The 22,633-nt window shown below is 45.6% G+C and overlaps 2 protein-coding genes and 10 non-coding genes across 12 annotated transcripts; 11 read left to right on the top strand and 1 right to left on the bottom strand.

Annotated features, from left to right (window-relative positions):
• Nucleotides 1-350: 350 nt before the first annotated feature.
• trnas-gcu (transfer RNA serine (anticodon GCU)) lies at nt 351-432 on the top strand. Its single transcript has one exon. It is a non-coding gene; the product is annotated as a tRNA-Ser (tRNA).
• Nucleotides 433-998: 566 nt separating this feature from the next.
• On the top strand, nt 999-1,080 carry trnas-gcu (transfer RNA serine (anticodon GCU)). The gene has a single exon. It is a non-coding gene; the product is annotated as a tRNA-Ser (tRNA).
• A 566-nt stretch (nt 1,081-1,646) lies between these two features.
• Nucleotides 1,647-1,728, top strand: trnas-gcu (transfer RNA serine (anticodon GCU)). Its single transcript has one exon. It is a non-coding gene; the product is annotated as a tRNA-Ser (tRNA).
• Nucleotides 1,729-2,294: 566 nt separating this feature from the next.
• Nucleotides 2,295-2,376, top strand: trnas-gcu (transfer RNA serine (anticodon GCU)). Its single transcript has one exon. It is a non-coding gene; the product is annotated as a tRNA-Ser (tRNA).
• A 566-nt stretch (nt 2,377-2,942) lies between these two features.
• Nucleotides 2,943-3,024, top strand: trnas-gcu (transfer RNA serine (anticodon GCU)). Its single transcript has one exon. It is a non-coding gene; the product is annotated as a tRNA-Ser (tRNA).
• A 566-nt stretch (nt 3,025-3,590) lies between these two features.
• trnas-gcu (transfer RNA serine (anticodon GCU)) lies at nt 3,591-3,672 on the top strand. Its single transcript has one exon. It is a non-coding gene; the product is annotated as a tRNA-Ser (tRNA).
• Nucleotides 3,673-4,238: 566 nt separating this feature from the next.
• Nucleotides 4,239-4,320, top strand: trnas-gcu (transfer RNA serine (anticodon GCU)). The gene has a single exon. It is a non-coding gene; the product is annotated as a tRNA-Ser (tRNA).
• Nucleotides 4,321-4,886: 566 nt separating this feature from the next.
• trnas-gcu (transfer RNA serine (anticodon GCU)) lies at nt 4,887-4,968 on the top strand. The gene has a single exon. It is a non-coding gene; the product is annotated as a tRNA-Ser (tRNA).
• A 566-nt stretch (nt 4,969-5,534) lies between these two features.
• Nucleotides 5,535-5,616, top strand: trnas-gcu (transfer RNA serine (anticodon GCU)). The gene has a single exon. It is a non-coding gene; the product is annotated as a tRNA-Ser (tRNA).
• A 566-nt stretch (nt 5,617-6,182) lies between these two features.
• On the top strand, nt 6,183-6,264 carry trnas-gcu (transfer RNA serine (anticodon GCU)). The gene has a single exon. It is a non-coding gene; the product is annotated as a tRNA-Ser (tRNA).
• Nucleotides 6,265-11,935: 5,671 nt separating this feature from the next.
• mymk (myomaker, myoblast fusion factor) lies at nt 11,936-15,526 on the top strand. Its single transcript, XM_076078882.1, has 6 exons — nt 11,936-12,070; nt 12,605-12,719; nt 13,829-13,977; nt 14,701-14,817; nt 15,054-15,194; nt 15,329-15,526. Exons 1-6 carry the CDS (start codon nt 11,936-11,938, stop codon nt 15,524-15,526), a joined length of 855 nt encoding a protein of 284 aa, XP_075934997.1.
• Nucleotides 15,527-18,475: 2,949 nt separating this feature from the next.
• Nucleotides 18,476-21,779, bottom strand: LOC142934381 (tetratricopeptide repeat protein 16-like). The gene is made up of 4 exons (XM_076078937.1): nt 20,976-21,779; nt 20,690-20,855; nt 20,207-20,340; nt 18,476-19,339 (listed from the first exon to the last, which is right to left on the bottom strand). The coding sequence occupies exons 1-4, from the start codon at nt 21,056-21,058 to the stop codon at nt 19,168-19,170; spliced, it is 555 nt and encodes a 184-aa protein (XP_075935052.1). The 5' UTR covers nt 21,059-21,779; the 3' UTR covers nt 18,476-19,167.
• Between the last annotated feature and the right edge of the window lie 854 nt (nt 21,780-22,633).

The following is a 22,633-nucleotide window of genomic DNA, read 5'->3' as shown; positions in this document are numbered from 1 at the left end:
AATGAACAAGTCGTCATGTGACAGCACTCAAGTTCAGTCTGCGGATGCAACTGTTGGTTTCTTCCCATTGGGTTCATAAATCTAGTCTTTTTTTTCTCAACCAGTCACACGCACAGAAGAAACCAAATTCATCTGGAGAATGTGGGCATCGATCCCACTACCTCTCGCATGCTAAGCAAGCGCTCTACCATTTGAGCTAATTCCCCTCTGCAAGAAGCATGTGGGTAGAATCGGCGTAGCTTGTCTCATCCTCCCCTCTACATAACGCTTTTCTACACTTTCCAGGCCTATGTTGACAGTTTTGGAGGTGACTTCGATCCGACTTTTGCTGTAAAAAGAGATCTACGGAGGACGAGGTGGCCGAGTGGTTAAGGCGATGGCCTGCTAATCCATTGTGCTCTGCACGCGTGGGTTCGAATCCCATCCTCGTCGCAGTACACTTCACTTTAGTCTGCCATACCTACGTGGTATAAAATGCTCCATTGTCATTGGAACAATGGGCTCAGATGTGACCATTGTTCCAGCCATATAATCCCTGAAAGTCACATGTCTTCACCAAAGTTTCCAGAACACTGAACCCCTGAAAAACAGGAAAATTACAGAATATATATTTTGTCCACTATTAAATTGGTAAACAACAGTGATGGCAATGAACAAGTCGTCATGTGAGAGCACTCAAGTTCAGTCTGCGGATGCAACTGTTGGTTTCTTCCCATTGGGTTCATAAATCTAGTCTTTTTTTTCTCAACCAGTCACAAGCACAGAAGAAACCAAATTCATCTGGAGAATGTGGGCATCGATCCCACTACCTCTCGCATGCTAAGCAAGCGCTCTACCATTTGAGCTAATTCCCCTCTGCAAGAAGCATGTGGGTAGAATCGGCGTAGCTTGTCTCATCCTCCCCTCTACATAACGCTTTTCTACACTTTCCAGGCCTATGTCGACAGTTTTGGAGGTGACTTCGATCCGACTTTTGCTGTAAAAAGAGATCTACGGAGGACGAGGTGGCCGAGTGGTTAAGGCGATGGACTGCTAATCCATTGTGCTCTGCACGCGTGGGTTCGAATCCCATCTTCGTCGCAGTCCACTTCACTTTAGTCTGCCATACCTACGTGGTATAAGACGCTCCATTGTCATTGGAACAATGGGCTCAGATGGGACCATTGTTCCAGCCATATAATCCCTGAAAGTCACATGTCTTCACCAAAGTTTCCAGAACACTGAACCCCTGAAAAACAGGAAAATTGCAGAATATCTATTTTGTCCACTATTAAGTTGGAAAACAACAGTGATGGCAATGAACAAGTCGTCATGTGACAGCACTCAAGTTCAGTCTGCGGATGCAACTGTTGGTTTCTTCCCATTGGGTTCATAAATCTAGTCTTTTTTTTCTCAACCAGTCACACGCACAGAAGAAACCAAATTCATCTGGAGAATGTGGGCATCGATCCCACTACCTCTCGCATGCGAAGCAAGCGCTCTACCATTTGAGCTAATTCCCCTCTGCAAGAAGCATGTGGGTAGAATCGGCGTAGCTTGTCTCATCCTCCCCTCTACATAACGCTTTTCTACACTTTCCAGGCCTATGTTGACAGTTTTGGAGGTGACTTCGATCCGACTTTTGCTGTAAAAAGAGATCTACGGAGGACGAGGTGGCCGAGTGGTTAAGGCGATGGCCTGCTAATCCATTGTGCTCTGCACGCGTGGGTTCGAATCCCATCCTCGTCGCAGTACACTTCACTTTAGTCTGCCATACCTACGTGGTATAAGACGCTCCATTGTCATTGGAACAATGGGCTCAGATGTGACCATTGTTCCAGCCATATAATCCCTGAAAGTCACATGTCTTCACCAAAGTTTCCAGAACACTGAACCCCTGAAAAACAGGAAAATTGCAGAATATCTATTTTGTCCACTATTAAATTGGTAAACAACAGTGATGGCAATGAACAAGTCGTCATGTGAGAGCACTCAAGTTCAGTCTGCGGATGCAACTGTTGGTTTCTTCCCATTGGGTTCATAAATCTAGTCTTTTTTTTCTCAACCAGTCACACGCACAGAAGAAACCAAATTCATCTGGAGAATGTGGGCATCGATCCCACTACCTCTCGCATGCTAAGCAAGCGCTCTACCATTTGAGCTAATTCCCCTCTGCAAGAAGCATGTGGGTAGAATCGGCGTAGCTTGTCTCATCCTCCCCTCTACATAACGCTTTTCTACACTTTCCAGGCCTATGTAGACAGTTTTGGAGGTGACTTCGATCCGACTTTTGCTGTAAAAAGAGATCTACGGAGGACGAGGTGGCCGAGTGGTTAAGGCGATGGACTGCTAATCCATTGTGCTCTGCACGCGTGGGTTCGAATCCCATCCTCGTCGCAGTCCACTTCACTTTAGTCTGCCATACCTACGTGGTATAAGACGCTCCATTGTCATTGGAACAATGGGCTCAGATGTGACCATTGTTCCAGCCATATAATCCCTGAAAGTCACATGTCTTCACCAAAGTTTCCAGAACACTGAACCCCTGAAAAACAGGAAAATTGCAGAATATCTATTTTGTCCACTATTAAGTTGGAAAACAACAGTGATGGCAATGAACAAGTCGTCATGTGACAGCACTCAAGTTCAGTCTGCGGATGCAACTGTTGGTTTCTTCCCATTGGGTTCATAAATCTAGTCTTTTTTTTCTCAACCAGTCACACGCACAGAAGAAACCAAATTCATCTGGAGAATGTGGGCATCGATCCCACTACCTCTCGCATGCGAAGCAAGCGCTCTACCATTTGAGCTAATTCCCCTCTGCAAGAAGCATGTGGGTAGAATCGGCGTAGCTTGTCTCATCCTCCCCTCTACATAACGCTTTTCTACACTTTCCAGGCCTATGTTGACAGTTTTGGAGGTGACTTCGATCCGACTTTTGCTGTAAAAAGAGATCTACGGAGGACGAGGTGGCCGAGTGGTTAAGGCGATGGCCTGCTAATCCATTGTGCTCTGCACGCGTGGGTTCGAATCCCATCCTCGTCGCAGTACACTTCACTTTAGTCTGCCATACCTACGTGGTATAAAATGCTCCATTGTCATTGGAACAATGGGCTCAGATGTGACCATTGTTCCAGCCATATAATCCCTGAAAGTCACATGTCTTCACCAAAGTTTCCAGAACACTGAACCCCTGAAAAACAGGAAAATTACAGAATATCTATTTTGTCCACTATTAAATTGGTAAACAACAGTGATGGCAATGAACAAGTCGTCATGTGAGAGCACTCAAGTTCAGTCTGCGGATGCAACTGTTGGTTTCTTCCCATTGGGTTCATAAATCTAGTCTTTTTTTTCTCAACCAGTCACAAGCACAGAAGAAACCAAATTCATCTGGAGAATGTGGGCATCGATCCCACTACCTCTCGCATGCTAAGCAAGCGCTCTACCATTTGAGCTAATTCCCCTCTGCAAGAAGCATGTGGGTAGAATCGGCGTAGCTTGTCTCATCCTCCCCTCTACATAACGCTTTTCTACACTTTCCAGGCCTATGTCGACAGTTTTGGAGGTGACTTCGATCCGACTTTTGCTGTAAAAAGAGATCTACGGAGGACGAGGTGGCCGAGTGGTTAAGGCGATGGACTGCTAATCCATTGTGCTCTGCACGCGTGGGTTCGAATCCCATCCTCGTCGCAGTCCACTTCACTTTAGTCTGCCATACCTACGTGGTATAAGACGCTCCATTGTCATTGGAACAATGGGCTCAGATGTGACCATTGTTCCAGCCATATAATCCCTGAAAGTCACATGTCTTCACCAAAGTTTCCAGAACACTGAACCCCTGAAAAACAGGAAAATTGCAGAATATCTATTTTGTCCACTATTAAGTTGGAAAACAACAGTGATGGCAATGAACAAGTCGTCATGTGACAGCACTCAAGTTCAGTCTGCGGATGCAACTGTTGGTTTCTTCCCATTGGGTTCATAAATCTAGTCTTTTTTTTCTCAACCAGTCACAAGCACAGAAGAAACCAAATTCATCTGGAGAATGTGGGCATCGATCCCACTACCTCTCGCATGCTAAGCAAGCACTCTACCATTTGAGCTAATTCCCCTCTGCAAAAAGCATGTGGGTAGAATCGGCGTAGCTCGTCTCCTCCTCCCCTCTACATAACGCTTTTCTACACTTTCCAGGCCTATGTAGACAGTTTTGGAGGTGACTTCGATCCGACTTTTGCTGTAAAAAGAGATCTACGGAGGACGAGGTGGCCGAGTGGTTAAGGCGATGGACTGCTAATCCATTGTGCTCTGCAAGCGTGGGTTCGAATCCCATTCTCGTCGCAGTACACTTCCCTTTAGTCTGCCATACCTACGTGGTATAAAATGCTCCATTGTCATTGGAACAATGGGCTCAGATGTGACCATTGTTCCAGCCATATAATCCCTGAAAGTCACATGTCTTCACCAAAGTTTCCAGAACACTGAACCCCTGAAAAACAGGAAAATTACAGAATATCTATTTTGTCCACTATTAAATTGGTAAACAACAGTGATGGCAATGAACAAGTCGTCATGTGAGAGCACTCAAGTTCAGTCTGCGGATGCAACTGTTGGTTTCTTCCCATTGGGTTCATAAATCTAGTCTTTTTTTTCTCAACCAGTCACAAGCACAGAAGAAACCAAATTCATCTGGAGAATGTGGGCATCGATCCCACTACCTCTCGCATGCTAAGCAAGCGCTCTACCATTTGAGCTAATTCCCCTCTGCAAGAAGCATGTGGGTAGAATCGGCGTAGCTTGTCTCATCCTCCCCTCTACATAACGCTTTTCTACACTTTCCAGGCCTATGTCGACAGTTTTGGAGGTGACTTCGATCCGACTTTTGCTGTAAAAAGAGATCTACGGAGGAAGAGGTGGCCGAGTGGTTAAGGCGATGGACTGCTAATCCATTGTGCTCTGCACGCGTGGGTTCGAATCCCATCCTCGTCGCAGTCCACTTCACTTTAGTCTGCCATACCTACGTGGTATAAGACGCTCCATTGTCATTGGAACAATGGGCTCAGATGTGACCATTGTTCCAGCCATATAATCCCTGAAAGTCACATGTCTTCACCAAAGTTTCCAGAACACTGAACCCCTGAAAAACAGGAAAATTGCAGAATATCTATTTTGTCCACTATTAAGTTGGAAAACAACAGTGATGGCAATGAACAAGTCGTCATGTGACAGCACTCAAGTTCAGTCTGCGGATGCAACTGTTGGTTTCTTCCCATTGGGTTCATAAATCTAGTCTTTTTTTTCTCAACCAGTCACAAGCACAGAAGAAACCAAATTCATCTGGAGAATGTGGGCATCGATCCCACTACCTCTCGCATGCTAAGCAAGCACTCTACCATTTGAGCTAATTCCCCTCTGCAAAAAGCATGTGGGTAGAATCGGCGTAGCTCGTCTCCTCCTCCCCTCTACATAACGCTTTTCTACACTTTCCAGGCCTATGTAGACAGTTTTGGAGGTGACTTCGATCCGACTTTTGCTGTAAAAAGAGATCTACGGAGGACGAGGTGGCCGAGTGGTTAAGGCGATGGACTGCTAATCCATTGTGCTCTGCAAGCGTGGGTTCGAATCCCATTCTCGTCGCAGTACACTTCCCTTTAGTCTGCCATACCTACGTGGTATAAAATGCTCCATTGTCATTGGAACAATGGGCTCAGATGTGACCATTGTTCCAGCCATATAATCCCTGAAAGTCACATGTCTTCACCAAAGTTTCCAGAACACTGAACCCCTGAAAAACAGGAAAATTACAGAATATCTATTTTGTCCACTATTAAATTGGTAAACAACAGTGATGGCAATGAACAAGTCGTCATGTGAGAGCACTCAAGTTCAGTCTGCGGATGCAACTGTTGGTTTCTTCCCATTGGGTTCATAAATCTAGTCTTTTTTTTCTCAACCAGTCACAAGCACAGAAGAAACCAAATTCATCTGGAGAATGTGGGCATCGATCCCACTACCTCTCGCATGCTAAGCAAGCGCTCTACCATTTGAGCTAATTCCCCTCTGCAAGAAGCATGTGGGTAGAATCGGCGTAGCTTGTCTCATCCTCCCCTCTACATAACGCTTTTCTACACTTTCCAGGCCTATGTCGACAGTTTTGGAGGTGACTTCGATCCGACTTTTGCTGTAAAAAGAGATCTACGGAGGACGAGGTGGCCGAGTGGTTAAGGCGATGGACTGCTAATCCATTGTGCTCTGCAAGCGTGGGTTCGAATCCCATTCTCGTCGCAGTACACTTCCCTTTAGTCTGCCATACCTACGTGGTATAAAATGCTCCATTGTCATTGGAACAATGGGCTCAGATGTGACCATTGTTCCAGCCATATAATCCCTGAAAGTCACATGTCTTCACCAAAGTTTCCAGAACACTGAACCCCTGAAAAACAGGAAAATTGCAGATTATCTATTTTGTCCACTATTAAGTTGGAAAATAACAGTGATGGCAATGAACAAGTCGTCATGTGACAGCACTCAAGTTCAGTCTGCGGATGCAACTGTTGGTTTCTTCCCATTGTGTTCATAAATCTAGTCTTTTTTTTCTCAACCAGTCACAAGCGCAGAAGAAACCAAATTCATCTGGAGAATGTGGGCATCGATCCCACTACCTCTCGCATGCTAAGCAAGCGCTCTACCATTTGAGCTAATTCCCCTCTGCAAAAAGCATGTGGGTAGAATCGGCGTAGCTCGTCTCCTCCTCCCCTCTACATAACGCTTTTCTACACTTTCCAGGCCCATGAAAAAAACGCTAGAAGGTCGCCTGGAACGAAATTTTGCCATAAAATGCAGGACACAGAAGACGAATCCTTGTTAGCTTTTCTTTGTCCTTTTGTTTCTTGTTCTGGACTTTTAGGTGCTCTGGAGTGGCATCTTTATTTGATATTTATCTTCAATTAAACACTTTTGCCTCCAGATTACTTGCATAAATATCCCTTCAAGGAAAAACTGAAGATATTGCCGTTCGTAAATGACCCACTATGGTCCGTGATTTGGCTTAATTTACGCTCTCTGAATAATTCAGTAGATATAATTGCTGAATGAAACTTTCTTTGTTAACATTATCTCTGTTGTTAGCTTTTAATTAAAGTTCGATGAAACAGAAGAACAGCCAAAGGTCTCTGTAAAGGAAACTGTAGGAGAAGTATAAGTTCCCACTTATTGAGTTATGTCATTTGATGAAAAATAGCAAATCAGGGGTTTTATCGGAATTTAAATCTAAATGAAAAGAATGACAATGAAATACATGAAGGACTAAAAGCAACGACGATGATGACCATTTCCTGTTAGTGTAAATTAACTGCAGAACTGTGGTGTGCTCCACTCACACTGGTTTCCTATTTGTCCTGAGCTGAAACATAAGCACTGCCCTTCACATTATTGGTGAAAGAAGGCCCGGTGGGGGTCAGAGGTCACGGCTATTTATTACTGAATCAAAAGGAAGCCTGTGTGTTTTTTCAGATGCGTGCAGGAAGTCTCGCTGTACATTCCCACACTAACCCGCTGTGTGTTTAGACCGAGGGGTCACCACGGGACCCGAACTCTCCTGGACCAGAAGAGCGGAGGCGTCCTCACGTTTCGCTGCCACAAAGATCCAGATCAACGAGTGACTCTCAACTCTGCACGAGAAGAGCTTTGGTAAAAGTTCTCTCAGTGATGCTGCAGATTTGCTGTTTACCCGAATGAATATTAATCTCAGGGTGGTCATCGGCAGGAAACATTTTATCCTGTTCTGTTTAATATGTATTTTTATCACAATTATGAAAAAGAAAAATTAAATGTATCCATTTATATATCGTTTGTTTCTAAAACTCATAAATAGCTCAGTATCGGCCTCAATATCCAGTATCAACCGTACCTTTATGTCAGTGTAGCCGCAAGGGTCTGACCGATGTAAACACCCAACAGAGTAGAAACAGAGGGCTGCACCCTGCTGTCCACTTTCACATGGTACATTCCAAAGTACACCCAGGACGTGACCTCTTCGGCCCCCGCACTCTCGGAGGGTGAGGAGGGTCTCAGGTTGGGGTCACATGAGGTCATGTGCCTCATGCTGCCAGTGAAGACACACTCTAATGCGTCAGTTCACCTCACTGCAGCAAATGACTTTTTTCACCCACATGTGGGGAGGACACATGCACATTCCTCTCACAGGAGTTATGAAAAACTGCAACCTGCTAAGTAGAGCCTGTTCAGCTGAGCTGAGTGTTTTTATTTGTGAATATACAGAATACTACGTCATAATCACGTCTTATTATGCTATGTACAAACGCCATCACATCACATTAATCCTGGTTTATTTTATGTATGTACATATATTCATTTATTTTATTTATATATGTATGGTTTATTTATATACTGGTCAGTTTGTAGACTGGAACACAACGTTTGCAGACGTCCTTTTTCGGACCGGAGGGTTAGATTCACCGACAGGTTCCCGGCAGAGGGTGCTGTTCTCGGGCTGGGAGTTTGTTTCCAGGCCTCGGCCCCCGGCAGCAGCTCGGGTTACCGAAGCACTCGGAGAATCTGAGGCGTGGGGGTCAAACTCTCCCTCTGCAATATACTGCGCCCTCTGTGTCGCTGCCTCGAAGCCCTTGAGCAGGTGTAACAGCTGAGAGGAGAGCAGAGGAGGGCAACTGCTGCCTCCACCACCATCACGGGATCAGTTCAGAGAGAAATCCTCTCTGGAACAACTGTCAACTACAGAGTCAAATATGGCTTCACTAAATCAATGACTGCTGTTTATATAAAACCTCAGTCGGTGTTTTTCACACATTCAACGCTGCTTTGACTCAGACAAGATTTAAAGTGTCAGTTCTTTCAAGTGACACAAAAAACATCTTAGTCCTCGTGGTGTTTAAGAACTCTTCATGTGTCCATTTAATCGCTGTTCTTCCCTTTAGTCTCAGGTTATTAAGTCTCTGTCCGATTGGTCCGTGGTCCTACGCTTCAAACTATAACACTCAACAGTGAGGCTCTGAAAGAGAAAATCCTGTTCATATTCTGAATGGAGCATTATGATTATTAGCCATAACATTACAACAACAACATTATGACTTCACTGTGAGATTGTGAAATAATGCTGTCGAAGCTACAGGAGCGTCTGGCGCTCTATCACAGCCAGAGCAGCAGAAAGGGGCTTTTTCCACACCAGAAGTATTTCCCACTGGACCCAGTGCTGAGTAAATGTCTTTGTTTTAATGGGAGTCACTCAGCAGGACGGGCTCAACGCCACATCCCACATCCACCACAAACACAAACCCATGACAGCTGTTTTAATGTCCTCTGCAGGATTCCATCTGTGGACTTGGAGTGGGACTCTAGACCTGTTTAAAATCTCATTTTCAAAGAAAAAAAAAGTTTAATTCACAAGAGGAGCAGCCTGCCATAAAAAGTCTACACAGGAAGTGACAGATAAAAAAACAGCAGCGAGCAAACACGCCATCTGCAAAAAGCTGGAATCACCAACTGTTCATATTTTCCTCTCTCAGTTGATATAAAGCGTCAGAAACTGGCCTCAAAGCGTTCCTCAAGAATCACATTCAAGCTTTACTTCCTGTTGTCATTTGGGCCGACCACACACCACACACCTGTGTTCAAAGGATCCCTTATGTGATGTAAGTCATCAATTCTGGAAAGAGAATCTCCTTCCTAACCCACATGAAGTCACAGGTGGAGCAGCAGGTGCGGATCAGCTGGTTGTGAAACCGTCTCAGTCTAGTCCTGATCCTCTATATGAACCAGTCTCAGTGTAGTCCTGATCCTCTATCAGACCTCCATCAGTAAAGAGACCATCAGAGAGAAGATGGTCTGTTTCTATAGAGTTATTCTTGACTCTCGGCATCGGAGCCACCGGGTCAGATTCTGGTGAAACCAGATGAACTCATGCAGGTTCACCAGAACCTCCTTCAGCTCAGACTCCAGCAGAGACCGGTCCACCGTGGACAGACCCAGATCCTCCAGCAGAGACCGGTCCACCGTGGACAGACCCAGATCCTCCAGCAGAGACCGGTCCACCGTGAACAGACCCAGATCCTCCAGCAGAGACCGGTTCACCATGGACGGACCCAGATCCTCCAGCAGAGACCGGTCCACCGTGGACAGACCCAGATCCGGCTTCAACTGCAGCCTTGGACCTGCAGTCGGAGCTCCGGAGGGAGGAGGAGAGCTCAGCTCCCGGCAGCAGCTCCTCCTCCTCCTCCTCCTCCTCCTCCAGGAGCAGAGCTTCTCCTCTCTGGGAGTCAACACCGACACCACGCTGCTGGAGACCCAGGATGTATTGCTGGACCCGCTGGAGGGAAGGGAGACCCGGGAGAACCAGAACCAGGACTGAGAGGGGCAGACTGTCAGACCCTGCTGCAGTAAAATGAGAGGTTTTCTACAGGGAGTCTGGTCACTCTGCTGGGGGTTACGTGAAAAAGTTTTCAGATTCATTCATTTAAATTATCATCTAACAAAATCTAACAAATCTATGACTCTATGACTCCCCATGTCGTTCTGATATATTTCTCTGGTTTTCTTCTGTCACATAACTAGGAGTGTAAAAACTATGTCAAATTATTCCAAGGGACATAAGTGGGCTAGTCCGTTTATATTCTCTAGTATCTTATAAAGGATGGTAACTAGTGCATGGTTATGGGTGTATTAATAGAGCAGGATACAGAAACGCATATTCCTCATATATCATGAAAGACACCTAGAATGGCACACAAAGTCGGAGAGAAGTCTTTGTGAGATACATTTTTAAATCATGGAGATGTAATACCTTTTTTTCCTAAGGCCCTGTTAAAGCTATTTTTATGTGCCTGACATCTTCTTAATGTAAAGTTTATGAGACCAGAGCGTGCATTGAGCCGCACAATGAGGACGACAGCCAGGAAGTGATGAAGCTTCTTTGGTGCAGATGCTGGGTGAGCGCCATTCACTGGATTGAACAGGCAGCCTGTCGTGGATGTACAAAAGAAACTGGATACAGCGTCGGAGGCGGAGTGCTCAGCGGCGCGTGAAGCAAGAAAAGTTTGATAACTCTTACGTCGAACTTCCACATCCAGAGGGAAGCGAACTAGCGTTTCCTTTAGCCCCGCCTCCTAATGATTTTTAAAAAGTGCTATTCAAGTGTTAGTAGAGGGAAAATTCAAGGCTTCAAAAGAACAGACATCCAATGGGTGACGTCACAACGACCACGTCCACTTCCTACATACAGTCTGTGGTTTGGCCACTATGTCAAATGTGCTTCCAAGCTTGTTGCTCTTACTGGAGGCTTTGGCCAAATCCACTAAGGACACTACTTCCTGTACTAGCCTTGAACATTGACATTGTACATTAACAACATACAGCAGAATCGTTCAGCATCAACATTATGAGCGTTATAAGACTAGACTGGTATTCGTGATGCTTTTTAATGTCAGATCTCAAACTCAGCTCCATCCAGCTGAAACCGACCCACAGAGTGTGAGACACCGTTCTGTCTGTTGCCTCAAACAATCAGTGAGAATAATGTAGTTTGGCCCCGGCTGTAAATAGTCCGTGGATATGCTGCAGCTTGGCATGCCAGCCCTGCCCAACGCCCCTCCCATGTTGCACTGGTATGCAAACAGCTGCCCAGCCATGACTCTGCACACCCAGGCCCCCGTGGGCCCTCCAGCCTTAGGGAGACGTTTAAACTTTAAAGGGCCAAACTGGACAGCTGGGTGAGTTCATGCAGCGTGGGAGTGTATATGCATCCTGTAGCTCATCCATTTAACCACTAGACTCACTCGTCACACACAACAAGGACTAAAGGACCTGAGGAGCTTCCTAACTTATTCATTCAGTTTTGACACACAGCTATCGTCTAAATAAGATCAAAACCTAGAGGATATTTTATCTTCACGCCTCCACAGTTTCTCCTTGAGTTGTGTTCAACATGGGAGCATTTATTGCCAAGATGCTGCTTCCGACGGTCAGCAGCCTGGTGTTTCTGCCGACGGCCAGCGTGGCGGCCAAGAGGGGCTTCCATATGGAGGCCATGGTCTACTTCTTCACCATGTTCTTCACGGCGGTGAGCTTCTGGTTCTGTCTTCATGTGACAGGCTGAAACCTGTAGAGAGACTTGGGCGATGGACCGAGCAGTGTACAGTAGCTGAGTGCTTTCATGTTTTAAAAAGATTGCTCATATGAACTTTTCCATGTTTTCTTTTTGCTGTTCAACTCACCGGTACGATATTCGATCAATACAAGTATCAAGAAATAATCTATATCTGAGAGACTTCAATCAGAGGTAAGGTCGGGGTTAGCGCGCTCTCCAGATTTCAGACTTCTCGGAGTTAATTCAACTGAAATATTGCCACGATCTCTCTAAATAATTACACATTCAGATGTTTTGTGCGTCACTCTGCGCTGATAACAAAAGAGAGAGAGGAGACAAAAGATGTTCTGGACTGAAAGGGTAACAAATGGAAGTTAATTGAATTCAATAGTTGTATCCAACACATTTATTTTATGCCAAAGGCTGACCTATTTATGAACCGGTTAAATAACGTCTTGATGCTTGATGCTGCGTCTGTGTGACTTGAACTCGTGTGTCTCTCTGTAGATCTACCACGCGTGTGACGGACCAGGACTCTCCATCCTGTGTTTCATGAGGTACGACGTCCTGGAGTACTTCAGCGTCTACGGCACAGCTCTCTCCATGTGGGTCACACTGATCGGTAAGTCCTGCTGGAGTACCAGTCAGTCCATAATCATGACATGAGCTTGAGAGAGCCAGCACCAGTATCGCTGCCAGGCCTCCCTCCCGTCTTCATTCCACAAAGGTTTCTTTTATTTATCTTTCTGAAAATGTTGTACTTGCTTTTTTGTGTGTGTGTAAATTCAAGCTACTAAAGCACTTAAAAATACTCGCTGAATAATAATAATAACTTGTTGTTATTCAACTTGCACACTTCCCGAGCACACGGTCGAAAACAACCAGCTCTCACTGCAGCAGTTGTTGATAACACATGTTGTGTCTTTGAGTTCAGCTCGCATGTGCTCGGCACCCACCCTCTCATATGATCACACACACACACACACACACACACACACACACACACACACACACACACACATTTATACATTTGCTCCTACAGCCCCTGAGGTTTTGCATCAAGGGCTTTAAATCACGTGCTGAGGGGCCAAATGCTTCGACAGCTGACTCCTCTGATTGGTCCGGCCTCTTCGGCAGACGGTGTGCCGATTGTAAAATGGTTAAATATATAGTTTAACGTCACCAGAATGGAGACGGTTGATCATTACAATTCTAAACATCTGTGGTGACCAGGTCTATTTATTCCAGAGCTCTTTCGATGTGGTGCATTGTTTTCTCCAGAATGTGTAAATTCCTCGTAGGACAGCAGAATACAAACTGTGACTCGTGTCTGGTTTGGATGACGTAGAAAGCTCAGACTCTCAGGCTTCTTGTGCCTGATGCCGAGGCTACCATCACGTTTTAAATCACTTTACTTTTAACTTTTCAAAATGCAGGATTTCTGTCATTTTTACTGATGTTGTATATCTCACATCAGTGCTGACTCTCTGGAGTTCTAGGGCTTCTGGTTAGAGCTACAATCCGGTCTGGACCCGCACTTTAAGTGTGTACCATTAATTAGTTTGTTTATCTTATTCTGTTGTAAAATCTCACATTTCTTTATTTTTAATTAAGCTATACCAATTCAGAACGGGAGGTTATTGATTATAGAATGAGCCATTCTTACTTAAATGAAAATAAAAGTAGTTTTTCACACGTCTCTCACATGCAGTATGTGTCTCTCTGTCTCAGCTCTGGGCGACTTTGATGAGCCCCAGCGCTCCAGTATAACCATGTTCGGAGTGCTGACCATCGCAGTGAGGATCTACCAGGATCGCTGGGGCTATGGGATCTACTCTGGACCCATCGGATCCGCTGTCTTCATCATCACTGTCAAATGGGTGAGTGGCCTTAGAAGGTCTTTGTGAGGCGGCGTTAAAGCTACGGGTGGTACTGCGGAGAAACCAGCAAGAATTCAAAAAGGATTCAACCTGAAAACCAAACACAGTTTTGCCAACTCTCTTCCAATGGAAGTAGCGAGCAGCACTAGCACCAACATTCCCTAAACGTAGGGAGAAGGTCGTCAAATCGGCAACACTGACTGAAATGATCGTAATGAAATGATTATCACGGTCGTGATCGGACCTACAGGCCTCCCCCGGCCTACACCGACACAATCTTAGTTTTTGATTCAATGAGAATTTCAACAAATATAACAAAAAAGCGTTTTACCAACCCCAGCTTTAATATAAGGTGATAGCATATTGTGAGCTCACGTGGTAAACAGATTATTAATTCTTCTCCGTCCTGGCTACATCTTTCTTCTCCTCCATCTCTTCCTTATTCTCTTCCATCTCCTTCATATCATTCTTCTTCTTTATCATCGTCTTCTTCATGTTCTCCCCCTGCGACAACTTTTACTTTTGTCCTGTCCTTTTAAAAAATATATATTTTTGAACTTTTCTCTTCTGCAATGTTCTCCCTTCTATTTTCTCCTCCTCTCCACTTTGCTTCTCTGTCCTCTTGCCAATCCAATCAATCAAATCACCCTTTTGATTTTGCTGTGTGTGTGTGTGTGTGTGTGATCTGTGGATGTCGTTGATCTGAACTCCCGCTGTCTGTAGCTGCAGAAGATGAAGCAGCTGAGGGCGGTGTACCCGGAGAAGACGGTGTACACGCAGCAGGTCGGTCCAGGCTGCTGCTTCGGCGCTCTCGCTCTGATGCTGCGTTTCTACTTTGAGGTGACTGTCGTCAAAACAAAACTAATAAATCTTATAAAATACCAAGATCTTGGCGAGGCAGAGAGATTTCTACATTCTCACTTACTTACAGGGATTATTAGCCAATCACATGTTTTCATCTGAAGCAGCTCATCTTTTGCTCTGCATTAATATACTCATATATATAAAAAGAATATCTTGATATGTTGAGATAAACTTCAACATTAATGACGTGTGCTGCGTTCTCTTGACTGCAGGAGTGGGACTACGCCTACGTCCACAGCTTCTACCATCTGTCTCTGGCCGTGTCCTTCGTCCTGCTGCTGCCAAAGAAGAATCGCTACGCTGGGACGGGACGAAACGCCGCGAAGCTCAGCTGCTTCGCTCTCTGCTGCTGCGTATGTTACGTTTAATAATTCATATGTGAGAGCAGGGCAGACTTGCATGGACTAGACAGAAAGTGAAAGTTTATATTGTTTGAAAGTGATCCTTATGTCGCCCTAACCCTGCTTCCTAACTGTCCCCTCTCCAGTCCATTTCCCCCGGTTCTGTCAAAGAGAAGACAGACAAGTCGGCAAAGAAGAAGAAGAACAAGTTGTCTCGGACCGTGTGGACGGTCCCAACCGAGCGCTGCAGCACCCCCATCCTGCCCGTTTACACCCCCCCACCCTCCACGCCTGTCAAAGGCACGAGCATCAGCAAGCTCAAAGAGATGAACGGCTGGAAGTGAACCCCGGAGACACGACTGTCAGCCGGTCCAGCGTAAGGAGGACTTCATCCTGAAGAACAGGCGTAGATAGTGGTTCTGGGGAAACTCACCAAATAACTGTCAGCCAAATACTGATAAACTTGTTCGTGGCTGGTAAGTTAATCTTCTTCTGCAGGAAACCAACCATCATGTGGACGTTCCTTTCTACTCCAAAGAAAAACAACACACATTTTTGGCTGGTAGAATATTTAAGGTCAGCAGCGACTTCAGGAATCCGTTAGCCACTGTAGCTCGTAGCAGGTAAAGAAACAAAACGTGACCTGATGTGGTCGTCAAATTTGAGGACAAGAACAACAAAAGGCCTCCGGTGCCCTCAAAGACCCGACAGGAACGCAGCTGTCCCGACGTCGAGGACACACACAGCAGCGGACGGCGGAGACGGTGGCTGAGACAAGCCAGTAAAACTGACTGGGAAAATTTACGAGAAGAACAAACAGGCAGATGGTTTATCTCTCCAAAATATATAAATTGTCTTTAGAAATGTTCCTCGGGGGAGACCCTTCGTCTGCTCCCTCCTCTTTCTCTTTCCCGTCTCTCTCAGGCAAAGGAAGCACGCGGCTGAATTCGTTTATGAGAAAATTACAGGACTGTAAAGCACATTTTACGACTTTTGTATGCGTCCTCGTGGTGCCAAATGTGTCATGTGGGGAGCATCTGATGTTGGAGCGGCGGCCCCAGACGTCAGTCTGTAACCCCGAGTGAAGCATCTCGATGTGTTTCTGGATCAGCAGGTGGACGTCTCTGTCTGTTCACTCCGGTTCACTGACCGAGCAGCTTTGGCTATGACTTCTGTCCCTGGTGTGCACTGTTGTAATGCTTTTATCAATGTATTCTTATTTATTGCACTACGGAAGATTGTATATTCAGTGTAGCTGTGTATGTTTTTTGATTATTTTGTAATATTTCAAAAAATAAAATGAAATGTCGTGACCTTGTTTTTAACTGGTCTTTGGGGACAAGGATGGAATTTTGACAGCCTCAACCGTCCGCGTCATTATTATAATGCATTGATATGTACTCTGCAGGAGCAGGGAAGAAAACCTGACTGCCACATACTTCAAGGCCCGCTCCGGCAGAGAAACGCTAATTCAATTCCAAACCCAAGTATCCCGTTCCACTTTCACTTCAGGAGAACGGGGAGTTGTGCGTCCGCGCACGTCACCTGCCCCCGAACACGACCCAAAGACTACAAACGTGTTCTGCGTGTCTTAGACAAAACAGTCTGCGGCCAAAATGTGAATGAACCTTCCCCTCCATCTCCCTCTCCACCGGGGGAATGTTTTGAGCTGGGGGGGCCAAGCCGCCAGCTCCTGTGCCCAGAGAAAGGTGTTTTTGTCTGGGCTCAGAAAGTTGGCGTGCTGGGCCTCAGCTACCACCCGGCTGGCTGCGCTTCCTGGCCCTGACAGGACGGTAACTCGAGCTTTTTATTGCACAAGTGTGAAACACTTTTCAGCTCCTTTACGACCACTGTCTGTCCCGCACTGCTCTGCTGAGGGGCTGCAGCCCACACACATCCAGGGCTGTATCAATACACTTGTGAAGACTTTCTTCTGTGTGTAGTCCCGGACCTTTAACAGTACACTTACCCAAATGAAGTACACCAATCAAATCCGAATCGTGGACCCTAAATTCAAAACTTGTGAGGACCTTTTAACGGAACTACACGTAGTCTCCACAAGAACCGAAGCACAGAATCACACACACACACACACACACACACACACCTGAACCAGGGCCTGTCCGCACCGCTCAGCAGACATTGACAGTGTCAACACAAGAAGCGTTTGATTGACACGAGTGCGAGCGCGGTCGTCTCCTCCGTGGTCGTCTGCACCCCTCATTCCACGGCGGCGAGGAATTTTAGTCGGTATTCGAAATATAATAAAGAAACACATCTGAACAAATAATAAAAATATATATATATGTGACTTCTGCACCAGGAAAGAGCTTCTTTTTTTTCCGCAAAGACGGACTCTGGTATGTTCAGCATGTGTGAGGTGAGTGAGGGTCCGTTCTCTGGAGAGGCAGCAGCAGCCCGTGTGCCACACGTCCTTTCTCTGTGTGTCAGCTGACTCTCAGAGAGCAACACGTCTTCACTGCTGGTGACACAAACAGAGGCACTACGTCTGCTTAGGGAAGATATACTAGATTTATTGGATGGAAACCATGGACTAAATAAGAATAAAATGAAGGGGGGGGGGGCACAGCTCACTTTCCCAGAATGCATTGCTCATCATGCCACAGTGGAAAAAGGTAGCTAGTAAGAGGTCTGCTTGCACGTATCATAATATATGATCCATACATAGTTTATTGTGTACTACATCAACAGCATATCCTAAAGGCCTCACTACACTCTAACCCAGGGTGCCCAAAATGGGGCCTGTGGGCCAAATGTGGCCACCCAAAAGATGTGATTTGGTTTCTAGTGGGAATAAATAAATACAATTAATAAAAATAACTAATTGTTGTTCATGCCATTTAAATTGTTTTGTAACATAAAAAAACGTCCTCAATTTAAATACAGTATGTAGGATCCCAAAACTATTCATGATTTATCATAATCTGAGCAGAGTGACACTTTACACAAGAAGCAGTCAGAGACAGAGACACACGCACATAAAGCATTCTCATTGAGGGGACTGACCTCCTACTATATTGTGTCTGAACACAATAAAATAAAATTTGCTTTTGACCCGTGGCCCAAGATTAAGATTAAGATTCAGCCCTCCAAGAAGAAACCACACGGACGAACAATGCACCGTGTGATCCTCAGACAGTGTGTGTGTCTCTACCACATAATTCACTTTGATTATTATTACATCTGCTCAATTAATAAAAAATACAATCTTGTGTATTATGAGGAATTGTTTGAGAAAGTCATAGTTTTTAGACCGACACACTTTGGATTTGAAGTCACAGAATTTAATGTTATTAATGTTTATGAACATGTACGTATTATCTTACTGTTCAAGACAGAAAGAAGTCATTCAACATCAGATGAAGACAAAGAAAACACAGAGGAGTAGAAAACTGAGAGAGGAAACATGATCCTTCATTTGGTCTTGAGATTCATCCTCAGCTACACGATGTAGACGAAGGTCCAGAGCCAGAACCCAGACATGTAAATCTCACGTCACGTATAAAACATGATGCTACCAGTCAAGCTCAGAAACACTGGCATGCTAAAAGTGTGCCTCTGCTGCCCCCTACTGGACAGCAGTATATAACAACATGCTGATTACAGGATCATTTGCTCTGCTCTCGTTTCTACGTGATGGAATGTAAGATTATGGAGGTGTGACATGTTTATTTGTTATAGTTTGTTAATTTAAAAGAGTTTCTCTCGACTGTTTAAACATAAGTTGGATTGATTGAAAGGACCGTAGTTGGTGTTCTAGGTGTTGTAGTTTTTCTTCAGTTTAAAAGTTATTGTTAAAAGTGATTCACAATGTGTACAGCAATAGTTCAAGCACATCACATGACCGCTGGGATCGTTTACAGTCGAGACAAAGAGTCAGAAACACAGACAGCAGATGAATCAACATTTATAACTGATAACTCCTAAAGGATGGAGCTTTATATCTAAATAGACTTTTTGAATTTCACTTGCTATGATCTGTTTGTAGCCCTCCTGCTGTGATCAGCAGGAGGGCTAGAAGGCTCTTCCCGGTTATCTGCGTCTCCTTCAGCTCCTCTCCTGCTACAGACGGGTCTTCTGGTTGGCTCGCCGTGTTCTCATTGGTCAGAGTCATCTTTAGGAGATCCTCGCTCAGTCTGAGAACAAACAGAAACACAACACACACTGCTGGTTACACACAGAGCAGTATCTCTATTCAATGACAAAGAGCTGAGTACGGAAGCCCTGAGAGGTAAGTGAGAAAAAAAAAATGTATTTATATATATATATTTTTTTTTTTTAAATGTCCAGGATAATAGTTAAGAGTTCCTTAAATTATTTAGCAAAATACCCATTTACACAAGGCTGAAGTGTGACAACATGATGTGGAAGTAAATAAGTGAGGTCATAGCTGATCGGTTGGCACCAGCAGAGAACATGTTGCACTCGTTCCCAGGTATGGAAGCAATATCATTCCATTTAAAGTTGCACTCCATTTGTCTCCCAGTGATTTGTGGACTGGCGTTTTGAAGCCTCGAGTTCAGCGATTTCAACGTCGCCATCTTGATTTACGGCTGTCGCCATGTTGTTTTTCTCGCAACCAATGAACGTAAGTGACCACATCTGGACTGAGGAGGAGTGACGTAGAGACGGCGTATATGTCTCTGGTAGAGACCTGTCAATCACCGTGTAGCCCCGCCCTAAAGCATCCCCTGCTTTATGGTCTGTTTGACTCTAAATGGACCATAATGTACTAAATGAACATCATGCTGTATTGAAGAAGACTTGAAACTAGAGATTGAGACCATAAACTCATGTTTACAATGTTTACTGAGGTAATAAAACAAGAGAGAAGTAGAGTCATTTTCTCATAGACTTCTATACAACCAGAGGAGCCGCCCCCTGGTGGTCACTAGAGAGAATGCAGCTTTAACACATGAAGCATCGTCTTCACTCTGCAGAACCGGAGGTTGCCGCCTGTGAGGCGTTTCCCAGCCTTTGAGTGAATGTGTTGTGTTGCTGACCTCTGTTGGTCAGAGGAGGAGCTGCAGGCCTGGATGGAGTCCATCAGCTGAGCTCTGACTGCTTGTCCTGCTGGACTGGACAAAACATCAGCCGCGCTGCAGCCGGGGAACAGGTTCATGAGCATCGGAGGCAGCTACACACACACACACACACACACACACACACACAGTTTACTACTTTACAGACTTTTCTAATGACAAGGCTGTTCAGCAAAATGTGAATATCACAGTTTTAATTTGATTACACTTGTATTTCGTTTTCTTCACAGAAATGAATAGAATGAAGAGATATAATCAAACTGCATATTTAAGAACAAAAACAAAAAGTTGTCTTACTTCCCTTAAATATCAAGAATGCCTTGCGACCCCCTGTGAAACTTTGCCGGCTCCTAGTGAGGGTCGGGACCCCCAGGTTGGGAACCAGTAGCAGACCAAAAAATGTCTTAAAAAAGTTCATAATGCCAGGAGATCTGGAGCTCTGACCTCCTCGTTGGTGGGATCCAGGATCAGCATGCAGATGAAGTCCCGTCTGGCTCCCTCCAGGTCCAGGAGCTTCCGGAAGGCCTTGGATCTGCTCTCGTAGTAGCGACCGGCTGCCGGGTCGTACTGGACGGCCAGAGAAAACATGTCAGCTGCCTCCTGGAAACACCTGCAAACACACACACACACATACACACACACACACACACAACATATAGCATCTAGACCAGATCTGAGGAGCAGAGGATTCCTCTGTGTGAATGTGGGCGTGAACTCTGGCGGTTCTGACCCGTCCTGGAAGCAGAGGGAGCCCAGCGTGTTGTGGAGGACGGCGAGGCGGAGCCGGACGGCCTGGTCGTCGGGACGCATCATCTCCTCTGCCTGCTGGTAGTCGGCCAGAGCGAAACACCACTCGCCCTGCTTAAAGAAACAGTCTGACACACAGCTTCAATGAATCAATGAATTCCTGTTGTTATGATCCAGAACAGATGCTTCTGATGATCTCTGTCTCTCCCGGGGAAAGAAAACTCATCGTCAACAGTTCATTAGTTCTGTCAAATTGTGTAACTTTCTGTCCCTCAATCAAAACAAGACGGAGTTTGGTGACATCGTGGAGCAGCAAGGGATCATGGGAGTTGTTGCTTTTCATTGCAGACAGCTTCTACCGTTTGGATTCCTTCAGTGTTAAACGTTCAGGAGGTTTTTCTTTCACATTCTCACACTCACACTCTGGCTTGAACAAAATGATTGTGTCTGTGTGGAGTAAGGACAGACATGCGCACTCACAGACCGAGAGTCCGGGGCCTCACCTCCTCGGTTCAGGTACAGGCCGGCCTGGCCCTTCTCCTGCTCGACGGCGTTGTTGAGCAGCAGAGTGGCCTCGGCGTAGAGGCCTCTGCTGAAGCACTGGATGGCAAAATCATTGTAGGTGAGAACCACCTGAAACCGCACCTCCTCCTCCACGGAGCCACTCTCCTCCTTCTGTTCTCCGGCCTCCGCCTGAGCCCTGACCTCCTCCTCCTCCTCCTCCTCGCTTAGCTCCACAGCCTGGACCAGATCCTCGATGGCTGCTGTGAAGTCCTTCAGACGGCGGTACAGAATCCCTCTGACGGACGGAGAATTAGAGTGAAAACACACAGATTTGATCTTCATTTAATTTAAATAAATGTAATCAAATAAAACAGAATACATTTTAGCTCCAAATCAGTCGTTTGTGTTTGCTGTTGGTCACACTAAATATACAGATGATATGTGTATACTGTATATGTATATGTATGTATATATGCAGGTTATCACCATTACGTCAACTTGTACATTGTGTTGACTTGTCTTTGCTTTGCAGCAGCCTTGTCACTGAGAGATGTGATTTCTGTCTGAGTGAGTCATCCGTGCCGGGCTCACCTGAACAGATAGAGGCGAGCGTCCCGCGGACAGTTCTCCAGAGCGATGTTGATCATGTGGAGGGCTTCGGGCAGCTGGCCGCTCACAGCTCTGAACACGGCCTTGCGTGTGGCCTCCTCGCCGGCCTCCTGCAGCTGCAGCAGCAGGGCCGCGGCCTGCGGACACCGAGGGCTCAACGCCAACGCTGACTTCACGTCTCGATAACATCGTGACGTCTGGACACGAGAGGAAATCACTGAGAGTTTAACCACAGACCTTTGGTTTTTGCTTCAACTGTAAGCAAGCCTCTCAATACTGATCAAATGTGATTTAGTTGTTGGTGCAACAGCCTTAAGATTTTAAGTCCTGACACAAAACACTTCTGTTGTCTGCGGCCCTGCAGGACCTGAAGGATGTTTTCTTCTTGATTCTTTACAGCATCAGCTCACCGCCTGAGATGTAACGTGTAAATGCGGCTGGTCTAAAGTATCTGAAGTCGTAACCTGGTTGAGCAGTTTGAGCAGTCGGGCTCTGAGGACGTAAAGGTCGGATGTGGGACCGTCCGAC

The sequence above is a fragment of the Anarhichas minor genome, unplaced genomic scaffold, assembly GCF_050575085.1.
Source record: "Anarhichas minor isolate MPS153535 unplaced genomic scaffold, ASM5057508v1 ptg000068l, whole genome shotgun sequence".
Taxonomy (NCBI): domain Eukaryota; kingdom Metazoa; phylum Chordata; class Actinopteri; order Perciformes; family Anarhichadidae; genus Anarhichas; species Anarhichas minor.
The sequence above is the reverse complement of the archived record's forward strand: the minus strand, read 5'-3'. Positions and strand labels throughout refer to the sequence as shown.